The sequence below is a fragment of the Trachemys scripta genome, chromosome 9 (genome assembly GCF_013100865.1).
Source record: "Trachemys scripta elegans isolate TJP31775 chromosome 9, CAS_Tse_1.0, whole genome shotgun sequence".
In the NCBI taxonomy this organism is placed as follows: Eukaryota; Metazoa; Chordata; order Testudines; family Emydidae; genus Trachemys; species Trachemys scripta.
The window spans coordinates 28,351,880-28,375,546 of NC_048306.1; the positions used below are offsets into that span (position 1 = coordinate 28,351,880).

The following is a 23,667-nucleotide window of genomic DNA, read 5'->3' on the forward strand; positions in this document are numbered from 1 at the left end:
ACTCTAGCTGCTTTGTTGCCTCCCAATTCTGGCAGTATTAGGCTATATATTTAAAATAAAGCCCAAAAGAACAGACTCCTAGCACAAAGAAAGTTTGTATTTGATGAAAACGCAGATTTCGCTTAAAAATATAAATGAAAAAGATGGTGTGTTTTAAATGCTAAATAAATTGCCTTGGTGTGAGACACCCACTGGAAGCTGCTAGAATCATAGTAATTTAGCTGCTATGAAGGACTGATGCTGCTGTTTCTTTCTGTATTCCTTTCATTTTGCAGAAACAAGGATCCAGTGGCTAAGAACCCACAAATAGATGATCGAGCTACTATCACAGCCTGAATGCTGGAACAGAGTCCTTCTTGTGGTTGGGGTGAATTCCACCCTTCCACGCTCCTCCCTGCAAAAAACCTGTTTGAGCTTTCTGTGTAAAGGGAACGTGTCTCTCAACATTACAAGATCTCAATCACTTACCTTATAATCCAAAAGAGAGCTCATCTGATCCACTTCGGAATTACTAATCATATCACTTTCTTCATCATCTATAATTTCGATTTTCTGAAACAGAAGTGAAAGGTATTTCATTCAGAAAACTAAATTCTTGAATTTCTAGCTTACTAATAGAAGTCTCTACGTTACTCTACTATTAGACCTAAGAAACAATAATTGCACCTCTCAAATTATAATGGAAGGAAGAGTCCTAAGTGTATTTCTTTTGCCTATTTACAAATTATTTTGAATTTCTGAGTACCCATTAGATGGCGATCATGCACTCTGTTCATATGCAAAGCTCCAGGGAGGAAGCAACCTGAGGCAATGTACACTCAAAGTTAGGACAATGTTGCCATGGTGACTCACTTTGTTTACTGTGGAGGAGCTAGCTGCTGCCATATTTTTGTTGATTAAATTGCATACTGCATTCTCCTTGCAGCCTGCACAGGTGGCCTTGGGGGAAAAAATATTTCTTCCACAGACTCTTTGTGGGAGATGTCATACCAGCCATGTGGAATGTTTATTCCTCTAGAATCAGAAGGCAAGACAGACACTATGATGAATGACTGCAAACCAAAGGATTTCCTACTGGCAAGTCTTGCCTGGTTTAATTCTTGCCCTTGTATAGTAAAATCTCTCTTTTTTAAAAAATGGTTCCTCGTCTAGTCTGTTTTAGGACTATAGCAACAATATTGTGATAGCTCTAGGAATTGACCCAGTCTTTTTTGAGTAAAATGATCTGACAGGGATGGGACTCAAATTTCCTATGCCTCTTCTCCCTCTTCCAGCACCATTAGAAACAGAGAAATTAGTGGTAGGAAATTAGGGAGTTCAATTATATATTGTGAACGAAAAATACATTTGTCTCCACCTGTTGAAACTCTGAGTCTAGTCGTATGGAGAGTAAGAGAAGGGTCATCATCCAAGAGGAAGAACATCCTCCTTTTGTAAACATTCTAAGACAATAAACCTCTGTTAAGGTAAAGACAGGTTGAGAGTACATATAAGTGATTTATGGGTAGAGTCCAACTTGTGGGCAGACGGAGGTGTGTAGGTGAAGGGATTCCTTCCTGGACACCATATGATGTTTCCAGTGAAGGTATAAAGGGGAAATGAGGGCAATAAGGAGATTTTGAGGGGATAGCAAATAGGGAGATTCCCCCTTTATTTCCTGCAGAAGTCTGCATTAGAAGAACTCCAGGCCTGATCATAGCAGTCCCTTCTAATGCTCCACCTCCCATAAGCATTTGGGGGCTTGCTGGGGCCCCCTAACATCTACTGCAGGTACTGGTATGTTCTTCGGGGCCAACCAACTCCTCCCACAACAAATCTCAGGAGACAGATTCAGGTTCTAACAAGCTAAACTTGTTGTCTGATGAGCCTACATTGGATCTTCAGCCTTCTGAGGAGCCTCTATTGGTTCATCAGGGAGCTGGCTGACAATTCTCCCCCCGCCCCCCCCAACGGATCCTGATAACTATCTGAGCTCCAACCATCGATCCTGAAGCCAATATTCCTTGGTTTGTGGAATTCAGATTTGGGGAGGAGCAGGAAAGCTAAAATCCAGTTTATGACAGAAACTCAATTGTGACTTAACTATGGAGATCTCACACATCACTGATTCTAAGGTATTTAAATTTTACCTTAAAAATTAACACATTTTCCCTAAATTCTATAACCTACTGCCCTTTTTATGTGTTTATTTTTATACCCTAATCATTTGAAAATGATCTAATTTAAACACTGTTCTATTAAACAGCAATAAAATTGGTTAAATTTATTATACCTTAGCTCACAGAGATTAAATACTGATTGAAACAGTAGAATAAAAACCTGCCCTAACACCATTATCTTCCTCACTGATCGCACCACCTTCAAAAGCCGAGAAATATACAGATTCAGTAATTTCAGTTTGCAGTTTATCTCCTTGATTTATTGGCAAGAATGCCAGCCTCCTATCACAAACTGATTTATATTCATTCCATCTGCTGGAAATCTAATTTAAATATGAATAAAAATAAAAACTACCTCATGGGCACTGTAAAAACCTATAAACGTGACATGCTTTGTTCTGTCATAACACACTTTCAATATCATTCTTCTCACCTCACTGAGTTTTTTCTCAAAAATATAACACATTGGATAATACCACGTAAGTGCTAAATACTGTAAAAATAAACACTTTTCAACACGAAATATGGTAGTAATACTATATTGTGATTGAAACAATTTATGTTTAACACAGGATTAACACTGGCCTTTTACATTCTTAATTAGATCTATGTTTGAAAAGTGTAAAACCCCCAATTTTTTACAGAATTAGGTAAAAACACCCAGACAAAAATCTTATTACTTGACAGAATTAAAAATAAATTGATAGTAAAAGTATATGAACCAAATTCATCAACAGCAAAAGTAAGGCTACCTCAGTGTAGTCAATGGAGTTGTACCTAATTACTCAATGGGAATTTGTCCCTATATTGTCATGCAGTACACTGGGCTTTCCAACACACAAAATTATTAAACAGATTATAGTGAGGCATGTACCGAGGATGCTGGGGCATCTGGTCTCTGAGGTTCACAGAACATCTCAGGCTAGCTGTAACCAAATAAGGCATCAGTACTGGGAGGAGCTCCGTATGGCACCTCTGCAACCACACAGAAGTTCCTTGCTGGCTCAGGGCCTAACCATTCAACCTGAATTTAATTGTTTCAGGCCTAGCTAGTACACCAGAACTAAGCAGGACAAAACACTGTTTCAGCACTTCCACATGTCCCTATACACAGAGCATAACTCTACTGAAGCGACAATGTTCCAGAGCTGAGTAGAGTGGAAGAATTACTCAGGACTTTGGAGATGAGAAAGACTAGAATGTAGTAATGCAGTTACACTAAGTAGCCTCCTAAAACACAAGATTTCTACTCATTAAATTATATGGAAAATATTTTTAATTTTTTGACTGAATATGCACAATTCTATCAGTAACTGCTTATTTTTAGTATTCAAGTTATAAAACAGGATTCTTTTTAACAGGACATGAAACTGAAATCTTCACTACCTCAGAAATACTGCCTTTGGAAGACAGTTTATACAGTAATAATTAAGAAGGTCTAATTGGTAGGATATGGAAAGTGTACATACCACATTATCTGCAGATAATGTATTCTGGTCCTCTTCTTTGTGACCAATTTCTTCATTTTGAATAACTTCACTGGTTTCTTCTGCAGAAATAAATGAGCTATTATATCTTCCTCGGAGTTCTAGCTTTAGTACCCTAATGCCCTTTTTATGGAATTTCTTTAAGATATATTTATGTGGTGATGTCTTCTTTGACTTATAAACCAAAGTTTATTTGTAATTAAGAAGATTGCATATAATTAATGTTTGACACAAACATTTCAAATCACATTTATACCAATCACTGCCTAAGACAGACAGACATTATTCTTGTCAGTTACTCTCCTACATTATACACCAATTTCTCACTGCTTATAGCTTCAGGCTTGGGTTTTGAAAGGAGCTTAAGGGAGTCTGGCACCCAACACACACTGAATTTCAACAGGACTTGGGTGTCAAACTCCCTAAAATCCCAGCCTAAAAGATTAGGGTACATATATGTGTGGGTTTGTCTGTCTGTGTATCTCACTCACATGCATGCATACATCCCCATATTGGTGCACTGGAACCACTAAGCCCTGGTCTACACTACAAAATTATTTCGGTATAACTACATCGCTCGGGGTGTGAATAATCCACACCCCTGAGCAATGTAGTTATACCAACCTAAGCAGTGGTGTAGAAAGCGTTATATCAGTGGAAGAGCTTCTCCCACCAACATAGCTACTGCCTCTTACGGAGGTGGAGTTATTAAGCTGATGGGAGGGCTCTCTCCTGTCACCTTAGAATGTCTTCACCAGAAGAACTACAGCAGTGCAGCTGCGCCACTGTAAGTTTGTAGTGTAGACCTGCCCTGAAATTAATCCTGAAAACTGAAAAAACCAATACAGTGGGATCAAGATTTGGCCATATTGAAATCAGTGACAATATTCTCATTTATTTACTTAATCTCGTTTTTGACCTATGCTATTTATTTCCTCTCCACAGGGTTTCCCTCACACAAGGAGTACAGAATCTCCCCCCCACCATTTTTTTTTTTTTTTTTTTTTTGCCAAAGGTCCCCATTGTTGTAATCTAACACTGGGAATTTATATAGGCCGAGTTACATCTCTCAGAAGTGTGAAAAATCCACACCCCGGAGAGACATAGCTATGCCGACCTAACCCCCAGTGTAGACAGTGGTAGGTCAACAGAAGAATTCTTCCATCAACCTAGCTACCATGTCTTGGATTACCTATGCCAATGGCAGAACCCATGTGTCACTGTAGCGGTTTAAGTGTAGACATACCCTAAAACATTCTGCAGTTTGATTCTGTCCTCCGATACTTTTGCTATCTTTCCAATTTTAACATCATCTACAAATCTAATCCTGGTTGAATTTACATCAAAGAATCTCTTGAAAAAGACATTAAATGGTGGTTCTTTGTTTTGTTTAGTTGGGGCTTGTCTACACTTAGAACGTTGCAGCAGCACTTCAATGAAGATGTTACCTATGCTGACGGGAGGGGTTCTCCTGTCGGCGTAGGTAATCCACCCCCCTGAGAGGTGGTAACTAGATCGATGGGTGATTCTCCTGTCAACCCAGCGCCGCCTACACCCGGAATTAGTTTGGTTTAACTGCATCGCTCATGGGTGTGGATTTTTCACATCCCTGAGCAAAGTAGTTATACCAACCTAATTTCTTAGTGTAGACCAGGGTTGGTCCCAGTATCTCTGGAAATTCAAAGAGAATCCTGGCCAAGGCTATCACTAACAGGAAGGGCCACTGAATGAAGACTGACAGTTGCTTCAGCAATGTGATTAAAGAATCTCTTCCAACTACCTGGTAGTTTTCAACAATGTAGCGATCCACGGATTCCAGACTGAGAAACCACTGCAACAGATATTGATCTGAGGTTTCATGTTGTAATGCAATGACTGTATGCCTACATGTGTTTTAATGCTGGGAAATAATGTTATAGAAAAGGGGAAAGAGCCTAACTCATTAAACTACATAAGCAAAGCTACAGATTCAAGTACAGGAAATGTCATCTATAAGAGAAGGAACAATTTCTAGCTTTGTAATTATACCAAGCCACTTTCATCAAACACAGAATGTTAAAAACATAGGCCATATAAGTTACCCTTTGATAGCTGCACAGGTTATTAATTAAGCAAATAGCTTAGTATATTTCAGAAAAGGATTAGACTTTAATATAAAACAAGAACAAACATCTGCAACAGTAATATTTAGAACAAAATTAGAAAGGTTATCAATCAATCACACTTCAGGGCACAAGCCAATTTCCAGCAATTCCACCATATCATAAAAACAGTTGGTAGGATTTCTTTCTATTGTATACTGAGGTATATTAGCAGGATTTCTTGCCTTTCTTGGTGGCATCTGGCTTGACTATTTTTAAACAGCTGATTGGATGGCTCCTTGGTTTGTACCTGTATGGCAATCCCTATATTCCCAATTAATTAATATTGCTCTAATTGCAGAGACATACATTCACAGTAACTATGAATCTGTGCAAGGCAGCCGCTTCAGTTCAGTAAGCCACATAGCTCCTTTGGGGCCCTGAATCACAAGAGCTACAAAATCCTATTACACTGCCCAGGGTCATTGTGGAAAACAAGGGAGACATCTGTATTATTTTATATGAATAGGATATGTATCTCAGTTTTACCAGTTGGATATTTAATTGGCTCATAGACTTTTGTTGTTTTAACTCACTTCTCTGACTGCAATGTAGCATTAATATTTTGTTTTGATGAAGCTGTTCTGTGTCATTTCAATCGCCTGCTTGTCACAGGTTTTTGGAGAAAGTTCTTGCAGGTGCTGAAAGCAATTGAGCCTGTCAATTTACCACTGGTGGTAAACAGTTGGGCTGCAGTCCAGAGATCTAGTCTAAGGGTGGTAGGACCAAGTGGTTCCACCCAGAGAAGGGTGAAGGAAGCAAAAGCTGTCACCAGAGGGGTGCACATGGCGGGGACTGAAAAAGGCTCTAAAGCGTAGCTTGCCCTGTAATCTCAACAGTCACCATTTGCTTAGTTTGACCAGTGAATCCAAATTTCCAGCATGAAGAACCAGTTTTTCAATTAGTGTAAATTGGCACAGCTCACTGACCTCAGAGCTGCACCGATACACCTAATGTGGATATGACTAACATAATATGGACAAAAGTGCCAGTTAATGTTACTAGTGAACCCTAACATTTTCCATTTTCTGATTTTGATAAAGTATATACCCTTAATTTTGCATCAAGTTATGGTTTTGATTTTTGTTTTTTCATCAGCTACTTTTAAAGAGGATCAGCCCTCACCAGCCTCATTCCACTTATTTCACTTACCTAGTTAGTTCTTTTATTTCTGGGGGAATTTTGAACCATTGCACGTGCGCATAATTCATGTGCCACCCATATATTATTTTTTTTGGCAGAAAATAGCGTCTCTAGAAAGTTATTGAAGTTCTGCCTTTTGACCACTAGAGGGCGCTATGGTGCTAGCCCAGAGCAGCCTCAGCAGAAAATAACTTTGGCTTGAAAGTTGATGCAGTTTGGCCTTTTTCCCACCAGAGGGCACTGTGGCGCTGGAACAGAGGCACCACTCCTGGCTAGCTAAGGAAGAGAAAGAGCCTGTAGTGCCTTCTTCACAGCACAGGGATGAGGGAGGTGCAGGGCCACATGGGGATTGGGGGAGGGAGTACCGGGACATATGGGATGGGGGGAGTGGCTGTCTGAATGAGAGTGGAGGGACACATTTGGGCAGCGGGTTCAAAGACACATGGGGGTGCAGGGACACAGAGATGGAGCAGATGTGCCTGACTGAATCGGAAAGGCTAGGGGTCAGCCTGGATCTGCATGGGGGATGCTCCCTAACAAACCCTCCCTGCCCCCCGCCCCAAAGAATCTGCTCCATACTTTTCCCACTCATAACCAACAACCCCAAGTTCATACCCAGGCTCCTTCCCAGCAATTACACTTCCCTCTCCCTCAGCTCCTCTGTTATCCCTGACTTTGCACGGCTTCTGAGCAGTGCAGGAAATACAGTTCTGTATTGTAGTTTAAATGAATTACTACTCAGAGTTCTGTATTAATATGCCTAGTAAGGAATCTATTTGTCAAAAAACACTTCCTGAATCTTTTTTGTTGTCTCTATTGTTATAGACATACTTGCTGACGGGTATTTTGAAATAAATGACCAAAAATAACTGAAACTGGTATGATTATATTGTGTTCTTTTGAGAAATAAAATATGCAGAATATTAAAATATTGTGTGCAGAATTTTTAATTTTTTGGTGCAGAATTCCCCCAGGAGTAGTTCTTTTCAACTCTCTGAATGTCCTTTTGGAACCTATAGTTGTATTTTCCAAAGAAGTTAAAAGGGTGATTACACAGCTCTGACAAAACAGCTGCTGCGTGTAATTCTGGACTACTTATCTTCTCCAGGAGTGTCGGCTCTTTTTTCAAACCCTCATTGATATAATTAGCCTCTCTCTCTCCTCTCATAAAGTCTTTATTATGGGTTTAGCAGACTGGAGACTCAAAGCTAAGTGACAGTCAGTACCAATAGAAGAAATAATGTCTGCAACCTAATAATAAAACTGAAATAATAATTTTGGCATACAAATAGATTCCAGTTTTAAGGATTATCAGAGTCAAAGTCCACTACTATATCTAAGGTTTTAGTTGCAATTTAGTCCAACAGTTTTTCCACAGACTTGGGGAGGGTCTAATAAAATAGTTAACTTATTCTTAATTAATCCATTTTAATTTTCCATAAAGGTTCTCTTTACTGCCTCCTAACCTATTTTGAACTACTTTCTGGTTTGTGGCTGGTAGGAAAATAATCTTTATGCTGAATATAAAAATCTCTTTCATTTTTGTTACTAAGGAAATCCTGTGTTTGTCCATAGTTCCATAAGCTTTATTATAATCATATTCTTCTTGCCCGGATCCCTTACAGCTCTGTGTTCAGCTTCAAAAGGCCTAGCTCAATGAATATTGAGTCATCCTTCACTTTAAATGGCATAACATTCACTTTTTTTCTTTTAAATAAACATCCTACTGGACCAGTTCCTTCTCCCTCAGGCAAGTCAAGGATTCTCATACTTTGGCATCTTCCTTGGATTTCAATCTGTTCTACCCAATTCTGTATCATCTTATTCTATTTATAGTTGAATTTGACAAAGACATCACAAGTTTGTTCCCAACAGTTCTCAATGTCTCTAACTCTTTCCTCTATACCATTCAAACAAATTGACAAGATCATATGTAGCATACAAAACTGCAACAGTGTGCACTAAAACAGACTTCCTTTTAGTTTAGCGAGCCCAGGGTTTATTGATCACTTCTAATCAGAAGCGCTGGGAGCAATTAGTTCAACTTTTGAAGCCAGTGAAACGTGCAAAGGTGGCAGTTCATCTCCTTTAGGGCCCAGAGTTTTAATTTAAAAAAGGGACACAGAAGACTGGGTTTGGTCATTCTATTCTGTGAGACAGAGCAAATGAGTTGATCATCTAATTCCCATTTAATACTCAAACTCATGAAATTGCAGGGGTGGGCAAACAAACTCACACACACACTATCTCTCTCTCTCTCTCTCTTTAGGTGACCTCTAAACAGCCCAGTGCTACTGACTTTACTGCCTAATTCTCTGCATTGTTATCAGGCTGTTTAAAGAGGCTTTAATACTATTGTAGGTATGTTTGGACTAGACTGTTTTGATTGTGTTGTAACTCTAATTAAACCACATGATTGTTTATTTGAGTTGATCTAGAGCAGTGATTCTCAACCTACTTGCAGCCCAATCAGCACACAGCTGTGGCCCATGTGACATTCTCAGGGCCATAATTAGGGCGGAGTGGGAGCGGCACCCGCCCCAAGCACAGAGCCAGCAGGAGGGGAGAGCAAAAATGGGGCAGTGCAGGATTAGGCCCTGCGTCAGCCCCCTCCCTCAGGATTGGGCCCAGCAGCGTCGGCAGGAGGCCCCCCAGACTCTGCAAGATTGCAGGTCCATTGACCCCCAGCTAGAGCAGGCACCCGGGAATTGGACCACAGTGGCAGGTGGGAGGGGCGGGCTGGGCAGCTGAGTTACTGCTGAGGTAGGAGACCAGCCTGCACAGACAGGAGGATGCAGGGGGGTAGGACCGTGGGGAGGGGGGTGCAACCGATGCATGGGGGACAGACTCTAGGTTGGGGACTGCTGGCTGGGGGCAGTCCCTGGATGGGGGGCTAGATACTAGGGCACAGTCCCTGAATGGGAAGGTTGAGTGCTGAGGAGGCTGTCCTTGAGGGGCCTAGGTGGGGAACTAGATGAAGGAGGGGACAGTCCGTGGGAGTGGGGGAGCGGTCAGCACTCAGCACTGGACAAGGCACCCTGTCTCTGCAGGGCAGGCATGTGTGCCAGCCAAATGTTGGGTGGGGGGCGGGGTCTGGATGCTGGGGGTACAGTTCCAGCTGGGTTGGGTGATGGGGGGCAGTCCCTGGCTGGGGGCTCAATGTGGGGAGGGGCTGGGGGGCAGTCCCTAGATGGGGGGGCTGGGCGCATAGGAAGAAGTCCCTGGCTGGGGGGGAGGGCGCCATCTTTGCAGGCAGGCTCTGCAGCTGTGCTGCCAGCAGCAGCGAGGAAGGGAGGGTGGCAATACAACATATCATGCCACCCTTACAGTAAATTAATTCATTTTAACAGTTAACGTTTGACTTATTTTGCTAATTTAAAATGCTCTTGGTAAACATTTGCCAGTGTTGAAATGAAAGGTACTATATCAGTTTGAATCATACTGCTGTCATTAACAAATACTAAACCTTATTTTATTTTTTTTAGATTTACAAGTAGCATATATATATTGTGTGGATGTGGCCACATAACAGAGAGCTGCATATGCGGCCCACAATGGTAAATAGGTTGAGAACCACTGATCAAGAGGAACTGACAGGTCTACTTATTTTAGTGTTTTAGAAAATAAATTGTTAAAGAGTGCTCAGAGCGCTGAATGGGTGTTCTTATTACAGTTTTTATAAATCTACATAATAGCTCAAAAACTTGCCTCCGCCACCTTGGCAAGGACAATGCCAAATGACTGTAATTTTAAAAATACTAGTTTGAGTTTCAGAAAGCTGTTCATTTCCTAGGTAAAAAAAGCAACTGTTTCAAACACTTCAGAATGTACACACCAGAGAGGGATGAAAAGCACACAAATTGCAAAATATAATTAACAAAACAGTGCAATTGCAGTTTCAAATACCTTGTGAACTTCCTTCAGATAAGCAGATTGATACTTCATCATTCCTATCATTATCATCTCCCACTTCAGTAGCAGTTTCCTCTCCTGGAGTAAGTGCTGATTTAGCACCAGATTCAGGATGGTCACAGAAATCAGCAGGGCCTCCTCTAGGGGGTGGGACTTCAATCCCCATTAAACGATATTTTCGTCTTCGATTCCCAATCCAAGTCTTATAGAGAGAAATACAAATGGATGATATCAGAAATAGTAACAAAAGTCACAGTCCTAAAACCATGAGTAATGAACATTTCTGTGTGACAGGGAGAGGGCAAGATCCTTGGCTCAATTTTCCCTGCTCTACCACATGCCAGGGGAACAAAGCAGCCCAAAATATAGTGGAGCTGGCCACCTTGGGATTTCCCACAGCATATTGTAAATCCTCCAGTGGTAGAGCTCTCTCTCATTCCCCTCCACAAAGAGGACATAGCCAGAGAAAACTGGGCAGAGCCAGAGCAGCACTATGCTTTGGCTTTCCACTGTTGTAAGAATAGCCTTTAGGAGGAGTTGTCAGTGAAATTGCCCAGGGAGGTTGTGGAATCTCTATCATTGGCAATTTTTAAAAGCAGGTTAGATAAACACCTCTCAGGGATGGTCTAGATCAGGGGTGGGCAAACTACGGCTTGGGGGCCGCATCTGGCCCTTCAGACGTTTTAATCTGGCCCTCGAACTCCTGCTGGGGAGCGGGCTCTGGGGCTTGCCCCGCTCCACGTGTGCCGTGGCTTCCCACGGATCCCAGAAGCAGCAGCATGTCCCCTCTCTAGCTCCTATGCACAGAAGCAGCCAGGCGGCTCTGCACGGTACCCCTGCCTCAAGCGCTGCTCCTGCAGCTCCTATTGCCCAGCAACCGTGGCCAAAGGGAGCTGCAGGGGCGGCGCCTGCGGATGGGGCTGTGCGCAGAGCCACGCCTCCACGTAGGAGCCGGAGGGGGACATGCCGCTGCTTCTGGGAGCTGCTTAAGGTAAGTGCTGCCCCGAGCCTGCACCCCTGACACCGTCCAGCGCCCCAACCCTCTGCCCCAGCCCTGATCCCCCTCCCACCCCCCAAACCCCTCGCTCCCACCCTCCTGCACCCCAGACCCCGCACCCCCAGCCAGAGCCCTCACTCCCCCACCTGCACCTCAACCCCCTGCCCTAGCCCAGAGCCCCCTCCCGTACCCTGAACTCATTTCTGGCCCCACCCCAGAACTTGCACCCCCAGCCAGAGCCCTCACTTCCTCCACATCCCAACCCCCAATTTTGTGAGCATTCATGGCCCGCCATACAATTTCCATAACCAGATGTGGCCATCGGGCCAAAAAGTTTGCCCACCCCAGTCTAGATAATACTTAGTCCTGCCTTGAGTGCAGGGGACTGAACTAGATGACCTCTCAAGGTCCCTTCCAGTCCTATGATTCTATGTGTGTTGAGAGCAACCTTCAGGCCATTCCAAACTATGCAGGAACCTGGGCAGTCTCAGGGTCAAATAATCTTAAAGGTGACTTAAAATCAGACAACACAACCTTACATTCCTTTCACATAATCCAAGCCCTTGTCTACACTACAGGGTTAGGTCGAATTTAGCCGCGTTAGGTCGATTTTATATATTTTATATAGAGCTACACAAGCAACTCCATTCTGTCGACCTAAAAGGCTCTTAAAATCTATTGCTGTACTCCTCCCCAGCGAGGGGAGTAGCCCCACAATTGACCTTGCTGGGTTGAATTTGGGGTACTGCGGAGGCAAATCAACGTTATTGGCCTCTGGGAGCTATCCCAGAGTGCTCCAATCTGACTGCTCTGGATAGCACTTTCAATTCCAATGCACTAGCTACATACACAAAAAAGGCCCCGGGAACTTTTGAATTTCATTTCCTGTTTGGTCAGTGTGGCGAGCTCAGCAGCACAGGTGACCATGCAGTCCTCCCAGAATTGTAAGCAAGCTCCAGCATGGAGCGAACGGGAGACACTGGATCTGATTGTTGTATGGGGAAAAGAATCTGTGCAGGCAGAACTCCGATCAAAAAGAAGAAATGCTAATATATATGCCAAAATTGCACAGGGCAGGATGGACAGAGGCTACAAAAGGGACGCACAACAGTGCCACATGAAAGTCAAGGAGCTCAGGCAAACCTACCAAAAGACAAAGGAGGCAAACAGTCACTCTGGGTCAGAGCCCCATACATGTTGCTTCTATGATCAGCTGCCTGGCATTCTAGGGGGGGGATCGTACCACTACCCCACCACCGTCCGAGGACACCTGCAAGGGGGGGGTCTCACGCAACACGGAGGATTTTGTGGATGAGGAAGAGGAGGAGGAGGAGGAGAATGCGCAGCAGGCAAGAGGTGAATCCATTCTCCCCGGCAGCCAGGACCTTTTCATCACCCTGAAGCCAATACCCTCCCAAGGCGGGATCCCTGAACCTGAAGGCGCAGAAGTCCCCTCTGGTGAGTGCACATTTGTAACTACAGTACAGGGTTTAAAAGCAATAGTGTTTAATGTTTGATTTGCCCTGAAGACTTGGGATGCATTTGTGGCCAGTACAGCTACTGGAAAAGTCTGTTAATGTGTCTGGGGATGGAGCGGGAATCCTCCAGGGACATCTCCATGAAGCTCTCCTGGAGGTATTCTGAAAGACTTGGCAGAAGGTTTCTTGGGAGGACTGCCTTATTTCGTCCTCCACGGTAGGACACTTTACCACACCAAGCCAGTAGCAAGTAGTCTGGAATCATTGCAGCACAAAGCATGGCAGCGAATGGTCCTGCGTTTTGGTCACATTGAAGCAACATTCGGTCTATATCTTTGTGTCTTAGCCTCAGGAGAGTGATATCATTCATGGTCACCTAGTTGAAATAGGGGAATTTTTGTAAGGGAACAGTAAAAGGATCCCATTCATGCTGGGCTGTTTGCATTTGGCTAAAAGGGATCATCCCTGAGACTATCCACATGGCGGGGAGAGGGGTGAAGGGATCATCCCAAATAGCCACGCGGAGGGGTGGGGGGAAGAGTGTGCTGCACATCCACCCGAAAACCACAGCCCCTCCTTTTAAATGGCAAACCCAACTGGCATTGCTTGCTATGGGAAAGGAGGGCGCCGCAATTTGAAAACATTCCCACATGTTATGAAGGCGTTAGAAGCCAAATCCGCATACCCTTTGGCTTACCATGGCTGCCTGGAAACCGAATTCTGTTGCCCAGCCGTGTGTGATGTGTCACCATACCGGCAGGCACTCAATATAAAAGGCAAAATGCAATCTGGTACCTAAAGCACATGTGCTGTCCGCTGTGAATTGCTTGATTCACTGTGAAAGTGTCACTTTTGTTCTCAGAAATGTATTATCTTAAATTTTACCCTCCCTTTTTATCCCCCAACAGGTGCAAATGTTTCTATGCCCCCCTATCATCTCCGTCCCTGAGGTTATCGCAGATTAGAAGGCGAAAAAAACCGCACTTGTGATGACATGTTTTCCGAGCTCATGCAGTCCTCCCGCACTTATAGGGCACAGCTGAATGCATGGAGGCATTCAGTGGCAGAGTCCAGGAAAGCATTAAGTGAGCGCAATGAGACGAGGCAGGATGCAATGCTTAGGTTAATGGGGGAGCAAACGGACATGCTCAGACATCTGGTGTAGCTGCAGGAAAGCCAACAAGAGCACAGACTGCCACTGCATCCACTGTACAACTGCTTGCCCTCCTCCCCAAGTTCCATGTCCTCCTCACCCAGACGCCTAAAAACACGGTGGGGAGGCTCCAGGCACCGAGCCACTGCACTCCAGAGGATGGCCCAAGCAACAGAAGGCTGTCATTCAAACAGTTTTGATTTATAGTGTGGCTACAATAAGCAATTTGGCCTTGTCCTTCCCTCCTCCCCAACCCCACCCTACCCCACTCGGGATACCTTATCAGTCATCTCCCTTTTTTTTTTTTTAAATTAAGAAAGAATGCATGGTTTCAAAACAATAGTGACTTTATTTCCTTTGCCGGCTGTGATTGAAGGAGGGAGGGTGGTTGGCTTACAGGGAGTTAAAATCAACAAAGAATGCGGGTTTACATCAAGGAGAAACACATACAACTCTCACAGCGTAGCCTGGCCAGTCATGAAACTGGTTTTCAAAGCCTCTCTGATGCGCAGCACGCCTACCTGTGCTCTTCTAATCGCCCTGGTGTCTGGCTGTTCAAAATTGGCAGCCAGGCGATTTGCCTCAACCTCCCGCCCTACCATAAACCTCTCCCCCTTACTCTCACAGATATTATGGAGCACACAGCAAGCAGTAATAACAATGGGAATATTGGTTGCGCTGAGGTCTAATCTAGTCAGCAAACAGCGCCAGCGAGCTTTTAAACATCCAAAGGCACATTCTACCACCACTCTGCACTTGCTCAGCCTATAGTTGAACTGTTCCTTACTACTGTCCAGGCTGCCTGTGTATGGCTTCATGAACCATGGGAGCAAGGGGTAGGCTGGGTCTCCAAAGATAACTATTGGCATTTCAACATCCCCAACAGTAATTTTCTGATCTGGGAAGTAAATCCCTTCCTGCAGCTGCTCAAACAACCCGGAGTTCCTAAAGATGCGAGCGTCATGCACCTTTCCCGGCCATCCCACTTTGACATTGGTGAAACGTCCTTTATGATCCACCAGTGCTTGCAACACCATTGAGAAGTACTCCTTGCGGTTTATGTACTGGTTGGCAAGGTGATCCGATGCCAAGATAGGGGTATGCGTTCCATCTATCGCCCCACCACAGTTAGGGAAACCTGTTGCAGCAAAGCCATCCACTATGACCTGCACATTTCCCAGAGTCACTACCCTTGATAGCAGAACGTCAGTGATTACATTGGCTACTTGAATCACAGCAGTCCCCACAGTAGATTTGCCCACTCCAAACTGATTCCCGACTAACCGGTAGCAGTCAGGCATTGCAAGCTTCCACAGTGATATCGCCACTCGCTTCTCAACCGTCATGTCAGCTCTCATCTTGGTACTCCTGCGCTTCAGGGCAGGGGAAAGCAACTCACAGAGTTCCAGGAAAGTGGCCTCACGCATGTGAAAGTTTCGCAGCCACTGGGAATCATCCCATACCTGCAACACTATGCCATCCCACCAGTCTCTGCTTGTTTGCCGGGCCCAGAATCGGCGTTCCACTGTATCAACCAGCCCCACTTCCGCCATGATGTCCCAATTGCCATAGCCCGTACTTTCAGGAACGTCTGTGTCCATGTCCTCATCACAATCGTCCTTGTGCTACTGTCTCTTAGCCAGGTTCTGCACATACTGCAGTATAATACACAAGGTGATTACAATTCTCGCAACAACAGTGGAGAGCTGAGCAGGTTCCATGCTTGCTGTGCTATGGTGTTTGCACAGCTAACCCAGGCAAAAAGGCGCAAAATGATTGTCTGCAGTTGCTTTCACGGAGGGACAGAGGGAGGGGAGAGTGACGACATGTACCCAAAACCATCTGCGACAATGTTTTTGCCTATCAGGCATTGGGAGCTTAACCCATAATTCCAATGGGCAGCGGAGACTGTGAGAACTGTGGGATAGCTTCCCACAGTGCACCGCTCCGTGAGTCCATGCTAGCCACAGTAGTGAGGACACACTCAACCAACGTAGTGCACTTAGTGCGCACATACACAATCAACTGTATAAAATTGATTTCTAAAAATCGACCTAATTTCATAGTGTAGACATACCCCAAGTCACCACACCTCTCAACAGATAAAGATTTACACTTAAAAGTATACAAGTATGACCAGATAGATGGTAAGAGACATGCTTATTCTTTTTCCTAAATTACATACAAAAACATTAAAAGAACATTATTAAGATTGCAAAGTTAAGCATTCAAAATTTAAAAATGCCAAAATTAAGGTTGCCCGTGGCTTCTTGTCTGATCTGTCTCTTCCCTCCCCAAGCACATTGGCTCTCAGACTCAGTCTCTGACCCAGGCTCTGCATCCAATGTTGGTCATCTCTTTACAACCCCTCCCTATCTCAATGTCCCAGCCTCTTTGCCCAGCCAGTCTCAGTCTTTCTTCCCACCTAATCTCCCATCACCTCCATTCCTCCCCAAACTGGTTCCTCATCCCAATCTCATTGCCCAACCAGTCCCAGCTTCTCCTCGAGCTCACAGTCTTGGTCTCCACATCCAGCCAGTTTCTTGCCTCTCCAGTCCCAGTCTCAACCAAATTTCTTATTCCAATCCACTCCACTCCTTTTCTTCCCCTCCAAAATCTGGCTTTTTGTTTCCTCTATATTCAAATCAGACAACTTTTTCCTCTGTGCTACCTGGGTGTCATCAGGGGAGTCACTGAAAGCACAGGAGACACAAGGTCTCTGGGATTAGTTCCCATGCCCAGCTCCATCCTGACTTTGGGATGGCACAGGCAGAGTCTGGTCAGATGTATGAGCTGTGAGGGAATGGAGCATGCTCAGTTGCTTTGTGTAGAAGGCACAGGCAGAGTCTGGTCAGCACTAGGAGCCGAGAGGCACTGTAACATGATCAGTGAAGATAGAATCTACAGATATTTTTAGCAGCTATAATCAAGAAGTCTCTAATGAACATGTGCAATTGGGATTTACTTCAAAGGTTTATAATTTGGCCAAAATCGGGCAGATTTTCACAGAGATGGAAATGGCACATCCCATGATAAATTTCAAGTCCTGGCTCCAAAGCATGGGGGTACTAAAGCGTAAAAAAAAAGTTGCCAGAATTTTTTAACATTGGCAAAACAATGTATTTTTCCTTGCCTCATTCTCAGAAACAGCTCAACTGTTTTGGCTGAAATAAAATAAAAAAATAAAAATAGAAAAAACCTGAAGAAGACACCCAGCATGGAAAATTTGAGCCCAAAGTGTTAAAGCTTTACAAAGATATAAGACCCTATTTTCAGTTTCTTATAACGCAAAGTGTCCGGCAACTTAAATAACAGACAGGGATACCAGCTTTACCTACAAGACTATGCCATGCTGCGTGTAGCTTTTTTCAAAATTAATTACCTTTGCAACAAAACTACTTTAAAAAGTTAAAATTGTTTACTCTTCACATTGTTTCTGATGATCCCTTGCTCTTGGATAAAATGACCCTTCCCCTAATCTATATTTTCATAATAAAGAACGTACAATAGTTCCAAAAATGGGCAAATTAGAGCATTTTAAACACAGTGAGTATAATTTGAAGTTAAGGATTTTCTCATAAAATAATTTGCCATATCTTTAACTTCCTTATGCTTATGGCAGCAATGCATGGTGCTAACTACTGTAGGGTTTATGCAACATTACCACAATTTATCTTTCCTTTATTTAAGAGTGAGTCTGCTTCTTTATTCCCTATCACAGTGAATTACTGAAAAAAATCCAGCAAGAAGTTATTGGAACATATGGACAAGGCAGACTGTTTATTTTTCTTTTTGATGTGTCATTTCTGCTTTTAAAATTCTGCCAAAATAGAACCGTGCATTCACTACTGTACGTTGAACATGCCCCTTGAAATACATGTATCTACTTCTGTGGAATCCAAACTTAAAATTAGAAAAGAAAATATATGCCATGTATTTACAGGCTTTCCTATAGCAAACACCACTCTATAATGAATATTTTGGAGTAGTGCATTGAGAAATGCACCTAAATATATACATTTCTCTTTTCCGTAAACCAACTGGCTTCACCCCAAGGAGGAATACTGATCTAAACAACATATTCTAATTGAATTTCTTCATTATACTATCTCCTTGAAAAACTCAAATCAACACTCTACAAAGAATGCAAACTTTAATTACTTACAAAACCCCATTGTTATGCATCTGTCCTCTATTCCTCAAATTATTTCTGATTATGAAATTGTGCAAAGAAGGTTTCTTTTTTTCTAGTCATCATCCTTGTGCTCCCAAGACATTCAGATGTCTAAGAGCCCAGGTCATCACCATGAAAGCTCTTCTAATGTAAAACACTGAACTTTGGCATGAATGAATAAATCAGTCAAGAGAAGGAGGATTAAAAACAAACTTCTAATTACACTCAAAAAGCTAGGTAATTAATCAAAAAAGAAATTAAAGAAGTATTGGACAATTTAATGAGGCTTTGGTACAGAGTTCACGTGTCTGAGAATACCACAAAATAACCAGCATTGCTTCTGGTGCCTTGGAAATCCATGAAAGGCCATCTGGGGGTGTCAAAACATATGTAAGATTAATGTACAGCCTGCAGTCACTCTATGTGACCACAATCCCTTTGGAAGCACTGGAGCCAGGGGACAAACTACACCATTGAACGTGAAAGGACTAAATCTGATGGAATTTGATGGTGCACAGGGGTGAAATGTCATTCTTATGTGAGAAAGAAAAAGCAATAGATTTTCCTCATATTCTTTGCACTAAAGAATTCTAATTATATATGGGGCCATGCTTATAGATCACGTATGTGTGCATTTCCAGAACAACAACATTTCTTGTTGGGGACAAATCATTAAGAAAAAATGATCCCCCTTAAAAACCTACTGCAAGGGGGTAAAGCTGTGGGGAGGGGAACTGAATAAAATTAAAACAAAGTAAAATGAAAAAAAAAGACATAACGTGAACATTGTATATGTACATTAAACCATTAATTTTGATCACACTTCTTCACAAACTGAAAGAACATAGGGAATATTTGTTTTAGTTTCATGTAACTATACCTTAGTGCTATGATGCAAGTTTGGTACTTACTTTTTTGAAACAATGTAACCAATTAAATTATTAATTCATTGATTACAGGAATTACTCCCAAATAAAATCTTTGTTAGCCAATAGTTAAGGCTAAGAAGTACTACTCTGAACAATGTGCTCAATGAAAACAATATTTTAAAAAACAAACACGCAGTCACCAGCTAAGGTTAAACACACAATTCTGACACCCGACTTAAATGAAGGCATAGACCGCAAATCTGTGTCTGTTAAACAATCTTAAAAAAAAATCTCTACCCTTGCAGTGCTGCCAGCCTCCAATCTTTCATGATTTGTGCCTTTCATAGCTAGGCCCTGTTCCTGAAAAAACCTCTAAATGATAACTTCTGTTGTTCTGATATGAAGGACATTTGAAAAGGGCTTTCAGAAGTTTGCTGGTTATGGTGAAAGTCTTCTTCCATTTTAAAATGTCCATGTATTGACCCAGTAGCAACACCATGTCAATTGCCTTATCTCCTTTTAAATTTGGAGAGTGGTGTACTGTTAGGCCTAGAAGATTTATACACACAGGAACACTAGCTCTGTGCTGAAAAATACTTGTAATTGTCACATCAATTATACTGGTGTTTACATATCACAGCACCTTCAAAATCCTAACACATATAGACACATTTTTTTAATGAGGAAGAGGGACTGATAGCCATCTCAGTCCTACTGGTACAATCAGGAATTGGTAAAATATACATTCTTTTGTTTATGGTTGTAAAGTAGAGCAGAGTTTGCTCAACTGTTGTATGATTAAGAGCAGTGCACTCCAGATGTTGTTACCCCAAAAACAGATTTAGGGTACTCCTAGAATAGCTCACCTACTAACCAATCTATTTTCCTGACATATGGGTCTCCAGGGTGGAGAAGGAAATACCTGGAGGACACAGACACGAGCTTCTGATAAATGACTGACACAAAGACAATGTTCTTTTCAAAACAAGGCACCTTTTTATTGGTGCAAATAATAATCCCTAATACAATAATAATCTAAAACACAAATGTCTTATAGCAAGTTAAAGAATACCCCAAACCATATTGCCTTACAGTTGAGATGATCCTAAGTGATGCGCCCTGCTTTGTTCAGTTGTTCAGAGGTTGCTGACAGCAGTTTTAAATGTTCTTTAAAACTTACATATATACATTCTCTTTACAAATAGCACAACACAAACACACATCTTTATTAACCCAAGCGCACACATACACTCTGTTACTCACTACGCTATATTATTCTGTAATATTGTCTGACAGACTTACTCCACGCTTGCTGACTGTTTCTCCTGAACTCTCTCTCTGCTTCCCTCTGCTGCTGTGTTGTTTTTACTTCTTCTCCCACTGCTGCTGCACCGGGCAGGATACTCTGCTGCTGCTGTCAATAGACTGCTCAGGCAAGCTTTGCTCTTCTTCTCTGCCCTCCTTGCCTGTCAGCTCCTACTCTCTCCTCCTATCAGCCCACTGACACGCTGACTATCCTGCCAGAACTTTTTAGACACCTTTGATAATATCTTCCTGTAAGATCTTTACTGCACATGCTCACTGCCAACATTCCATCCATGCTCACTGCCAGTTCTATTTTTAGCGTGCAGCTGTTGTTTACCTCAGGGTTATGATCTGCTGACCTTTCCCCTACTTTGGTTTTTCCACCAATTCTATGTTGTTTACCTCAGCTGACATTTCCCCTACTTTTGAAGTATCATATAGGGTGACCAGATGTCCTGATTTTATAGGGACAGTCCTGATATTCTGGGCTTTGTCTTATATAAACTCCTATTATCCCCTATCCCGATTTTTCACACTTGCTATCTGGTCACCCTAATGTCATGTAGTCTGCAGTTTCCAATGGTGGAGTGACTCTTGCTTATTCAAAAGGAGGTCAGGAATACAAAATGGAATCTGGGGAATTTCTCTGGTATCAATGTGATTACTACTGATGGGATTAAGTTGTTTGTCTTGACTATATAGGGACAAGGGTGAGGCAAGAAGTGGCTTTCTTCCATCCAGACCCATTTTTTACAGTCAGTGTAGTGCTGCCCAATTACAAATGCCATAGATGGTAGTCAAATACACTAGACAATTTCTATTATTGAACATGCTCTTCTTATGAACACAAGGCCTGATGCTGAAAGCAAAACCACACAGCCAGACCCCTGCACCCATACAATACTCCACTGAGTTCAATTCACAGGCATCCTGAGGCATATTATGACTTGCAGAACTGAGGGATCAAAGGGCTTAACCCATCATACTCTATCCAAGATGTCCTATTAAATAAATAATTGGGCCCATAATGCCTAAAAAAAATATTGATTTACTAATCTCCAAAGCAGTGGTTCTTAACCTGGAGTGCACACGCCCCTTGGGGGTGCGAGATGCCCTTTCTGGGGGTGCGAGACATGCCAGATTTTTTTAGAAGGTAAATAATCGAAAACACAAATTAAGCACAGGCACGTAAGTACAACTAGTTTGTTTCATCAAACCTACGTATTTATTAACATTATACATTTTTTAACAATTACTGTAATATACAAACAAAAAATACATCTAGGTTTAAAGAACTGACCTACTTCAGTGATTTTTGATAAGGGGTGCGAGAACATATTTTGAGAACCAAAGGGGTGCAGGCTGCAGTAAAGGTTAAGAACCACTGCTCCAAAGAGTGCAGTACCATGCTCAGTATCTGATCATTTCCATATACCAACGTAAAACACCCAAATATTTGAAAAAGGATAAAACCTTTGCAGTAGCCTAAATCCCAGTGTATTATGTATTACCTGTCCCTCTTTTAGCACCTCCAGGCTCAAAAAAATCCCCACACTATTAAATGTGAATGTAGAGAGCGGTCTCAGTAATTAACCTTTCAAAAATGAATTAATGTACATGACTATATTTTTCAGTTCTAATGTTTTCTATTTCAACAAGTACTGGTCTGTACTTAATATGACACTAGAGTGCCTCCAAGGGCACAAAGGGATTTAAGTAAATTTACATAAAAGGAAATAAAAATGTTTTGGTCACATAATGGTAAAAAGCCTTTAATCCAAAAATTCAAGAATTACAACAAATGAAACATTCCTTTAAATGCTTGTGTATATTTCAATTTATTACTGATATGATGAAAATTTCATGCACGCACCCCCCAGTTTATGAACATTACTTAACTAAATAATAAATATTTTCATTATTGTGGTGCTTAATAGAGCTCCCAAAGAAAGATGATGAAACATCAAGTTAACTAAAATGAAAGATCATCATACAGTTAGCTTGGACTCAAGATAAAAAAAATAATCCTGTGACTAACACCTACTTGTCAGAACCATGAAAAGTGAAGGGCAAAGTAACTTGTCACGTCCATCTTCCTGCTAATAAAAGACTGTTCTCTACACTATGTTGTCCTGCATTTTTCTCCAATTACTCTCAAACAGTCAGGCAAAAGAACTTCCACCGCTTGGTTTGGCAAACTCGTTCAATATTTGTAAACTGTTCCAACTGTGCTCCCTCTTAGTCATCACACAGCCAAACTAAACACATTACATTTTTTGAACTCTTCTCAGAAGTCAATTCCTCTATCCCTAATTGCTCTAAGTTCCTCCCAACTTTCTATTAGTCAGGGCTCAGAATTCTAGGCTTTACTTTAGGCAGAGTCTCATTAGTATTGAATGAAGAGATTATCACTTTCCTAACCCATGGGCATGATGCATCTGTATAAACTCTACCCATATGTGACCACCATGTTGATCACAATTCTGCAGCTCTGCCTTCTGCTGTAGTATTCAGATTTCAAGTTCAAGGTAGAACAGATCCTGAAATCCAGATATTTTAGAATACCCCCAGGATTGCAATCTTCTCTACACCTCTGGAATATCTGTCCACTGTGTCCAGTATCATTTTAGTATTTTTTTTAGTTACATTGCATGGCTCTCTAAAATGATCAACCACATCAACACTGTATTCATTTTTCTTCCCTAAGGAAATCATTGATGACCATGTGGACTACTAAATGGAAATTCCCCAGCATCCCTCAGGATATTCTTTGCCATCTTTGTCACATCTTATCCTGGTTCCTACAAAAGTATTTCCCCCCCGCCCATTTTGATCAATTTTTTTTCACG

At 42.3% G+C, this 23,667-nt stretch overlaps 1 protein-coding gene across 4 annotated transcripts in view; it reads right to left on the reverse strand.

Annotated features, from left to right (window-relative positions):
• HDX (highly divergent homeobox) overlaps nt 1-23,667 on the reverse strand; it is a 96,176-nt gene that overhangs the window by 13,713 nt on the left and 58,796 nt on the right. For all 4 annotated transcript variants that reach the window (XM_034780961.1, XM_034780959.1, XM_034780960.1 and 1 more), the window contains 3 exons: nt 10,837-11,044; nt 3,629-3,708; nt 469-552 (listed from right to left, as the gene is read on the reverse strand). In XM_034780961.1, coding sequence (XP_034636852.1) covers nt 469-552; nt 3,629-3,708; nt 10,837-11,044 — 372 coding nt within the window. The remainder of the gene's footprint in view (nt 1-468; nt 553-3,628; nt 3,709-10,836; nt 11,045-23,667) is intronic.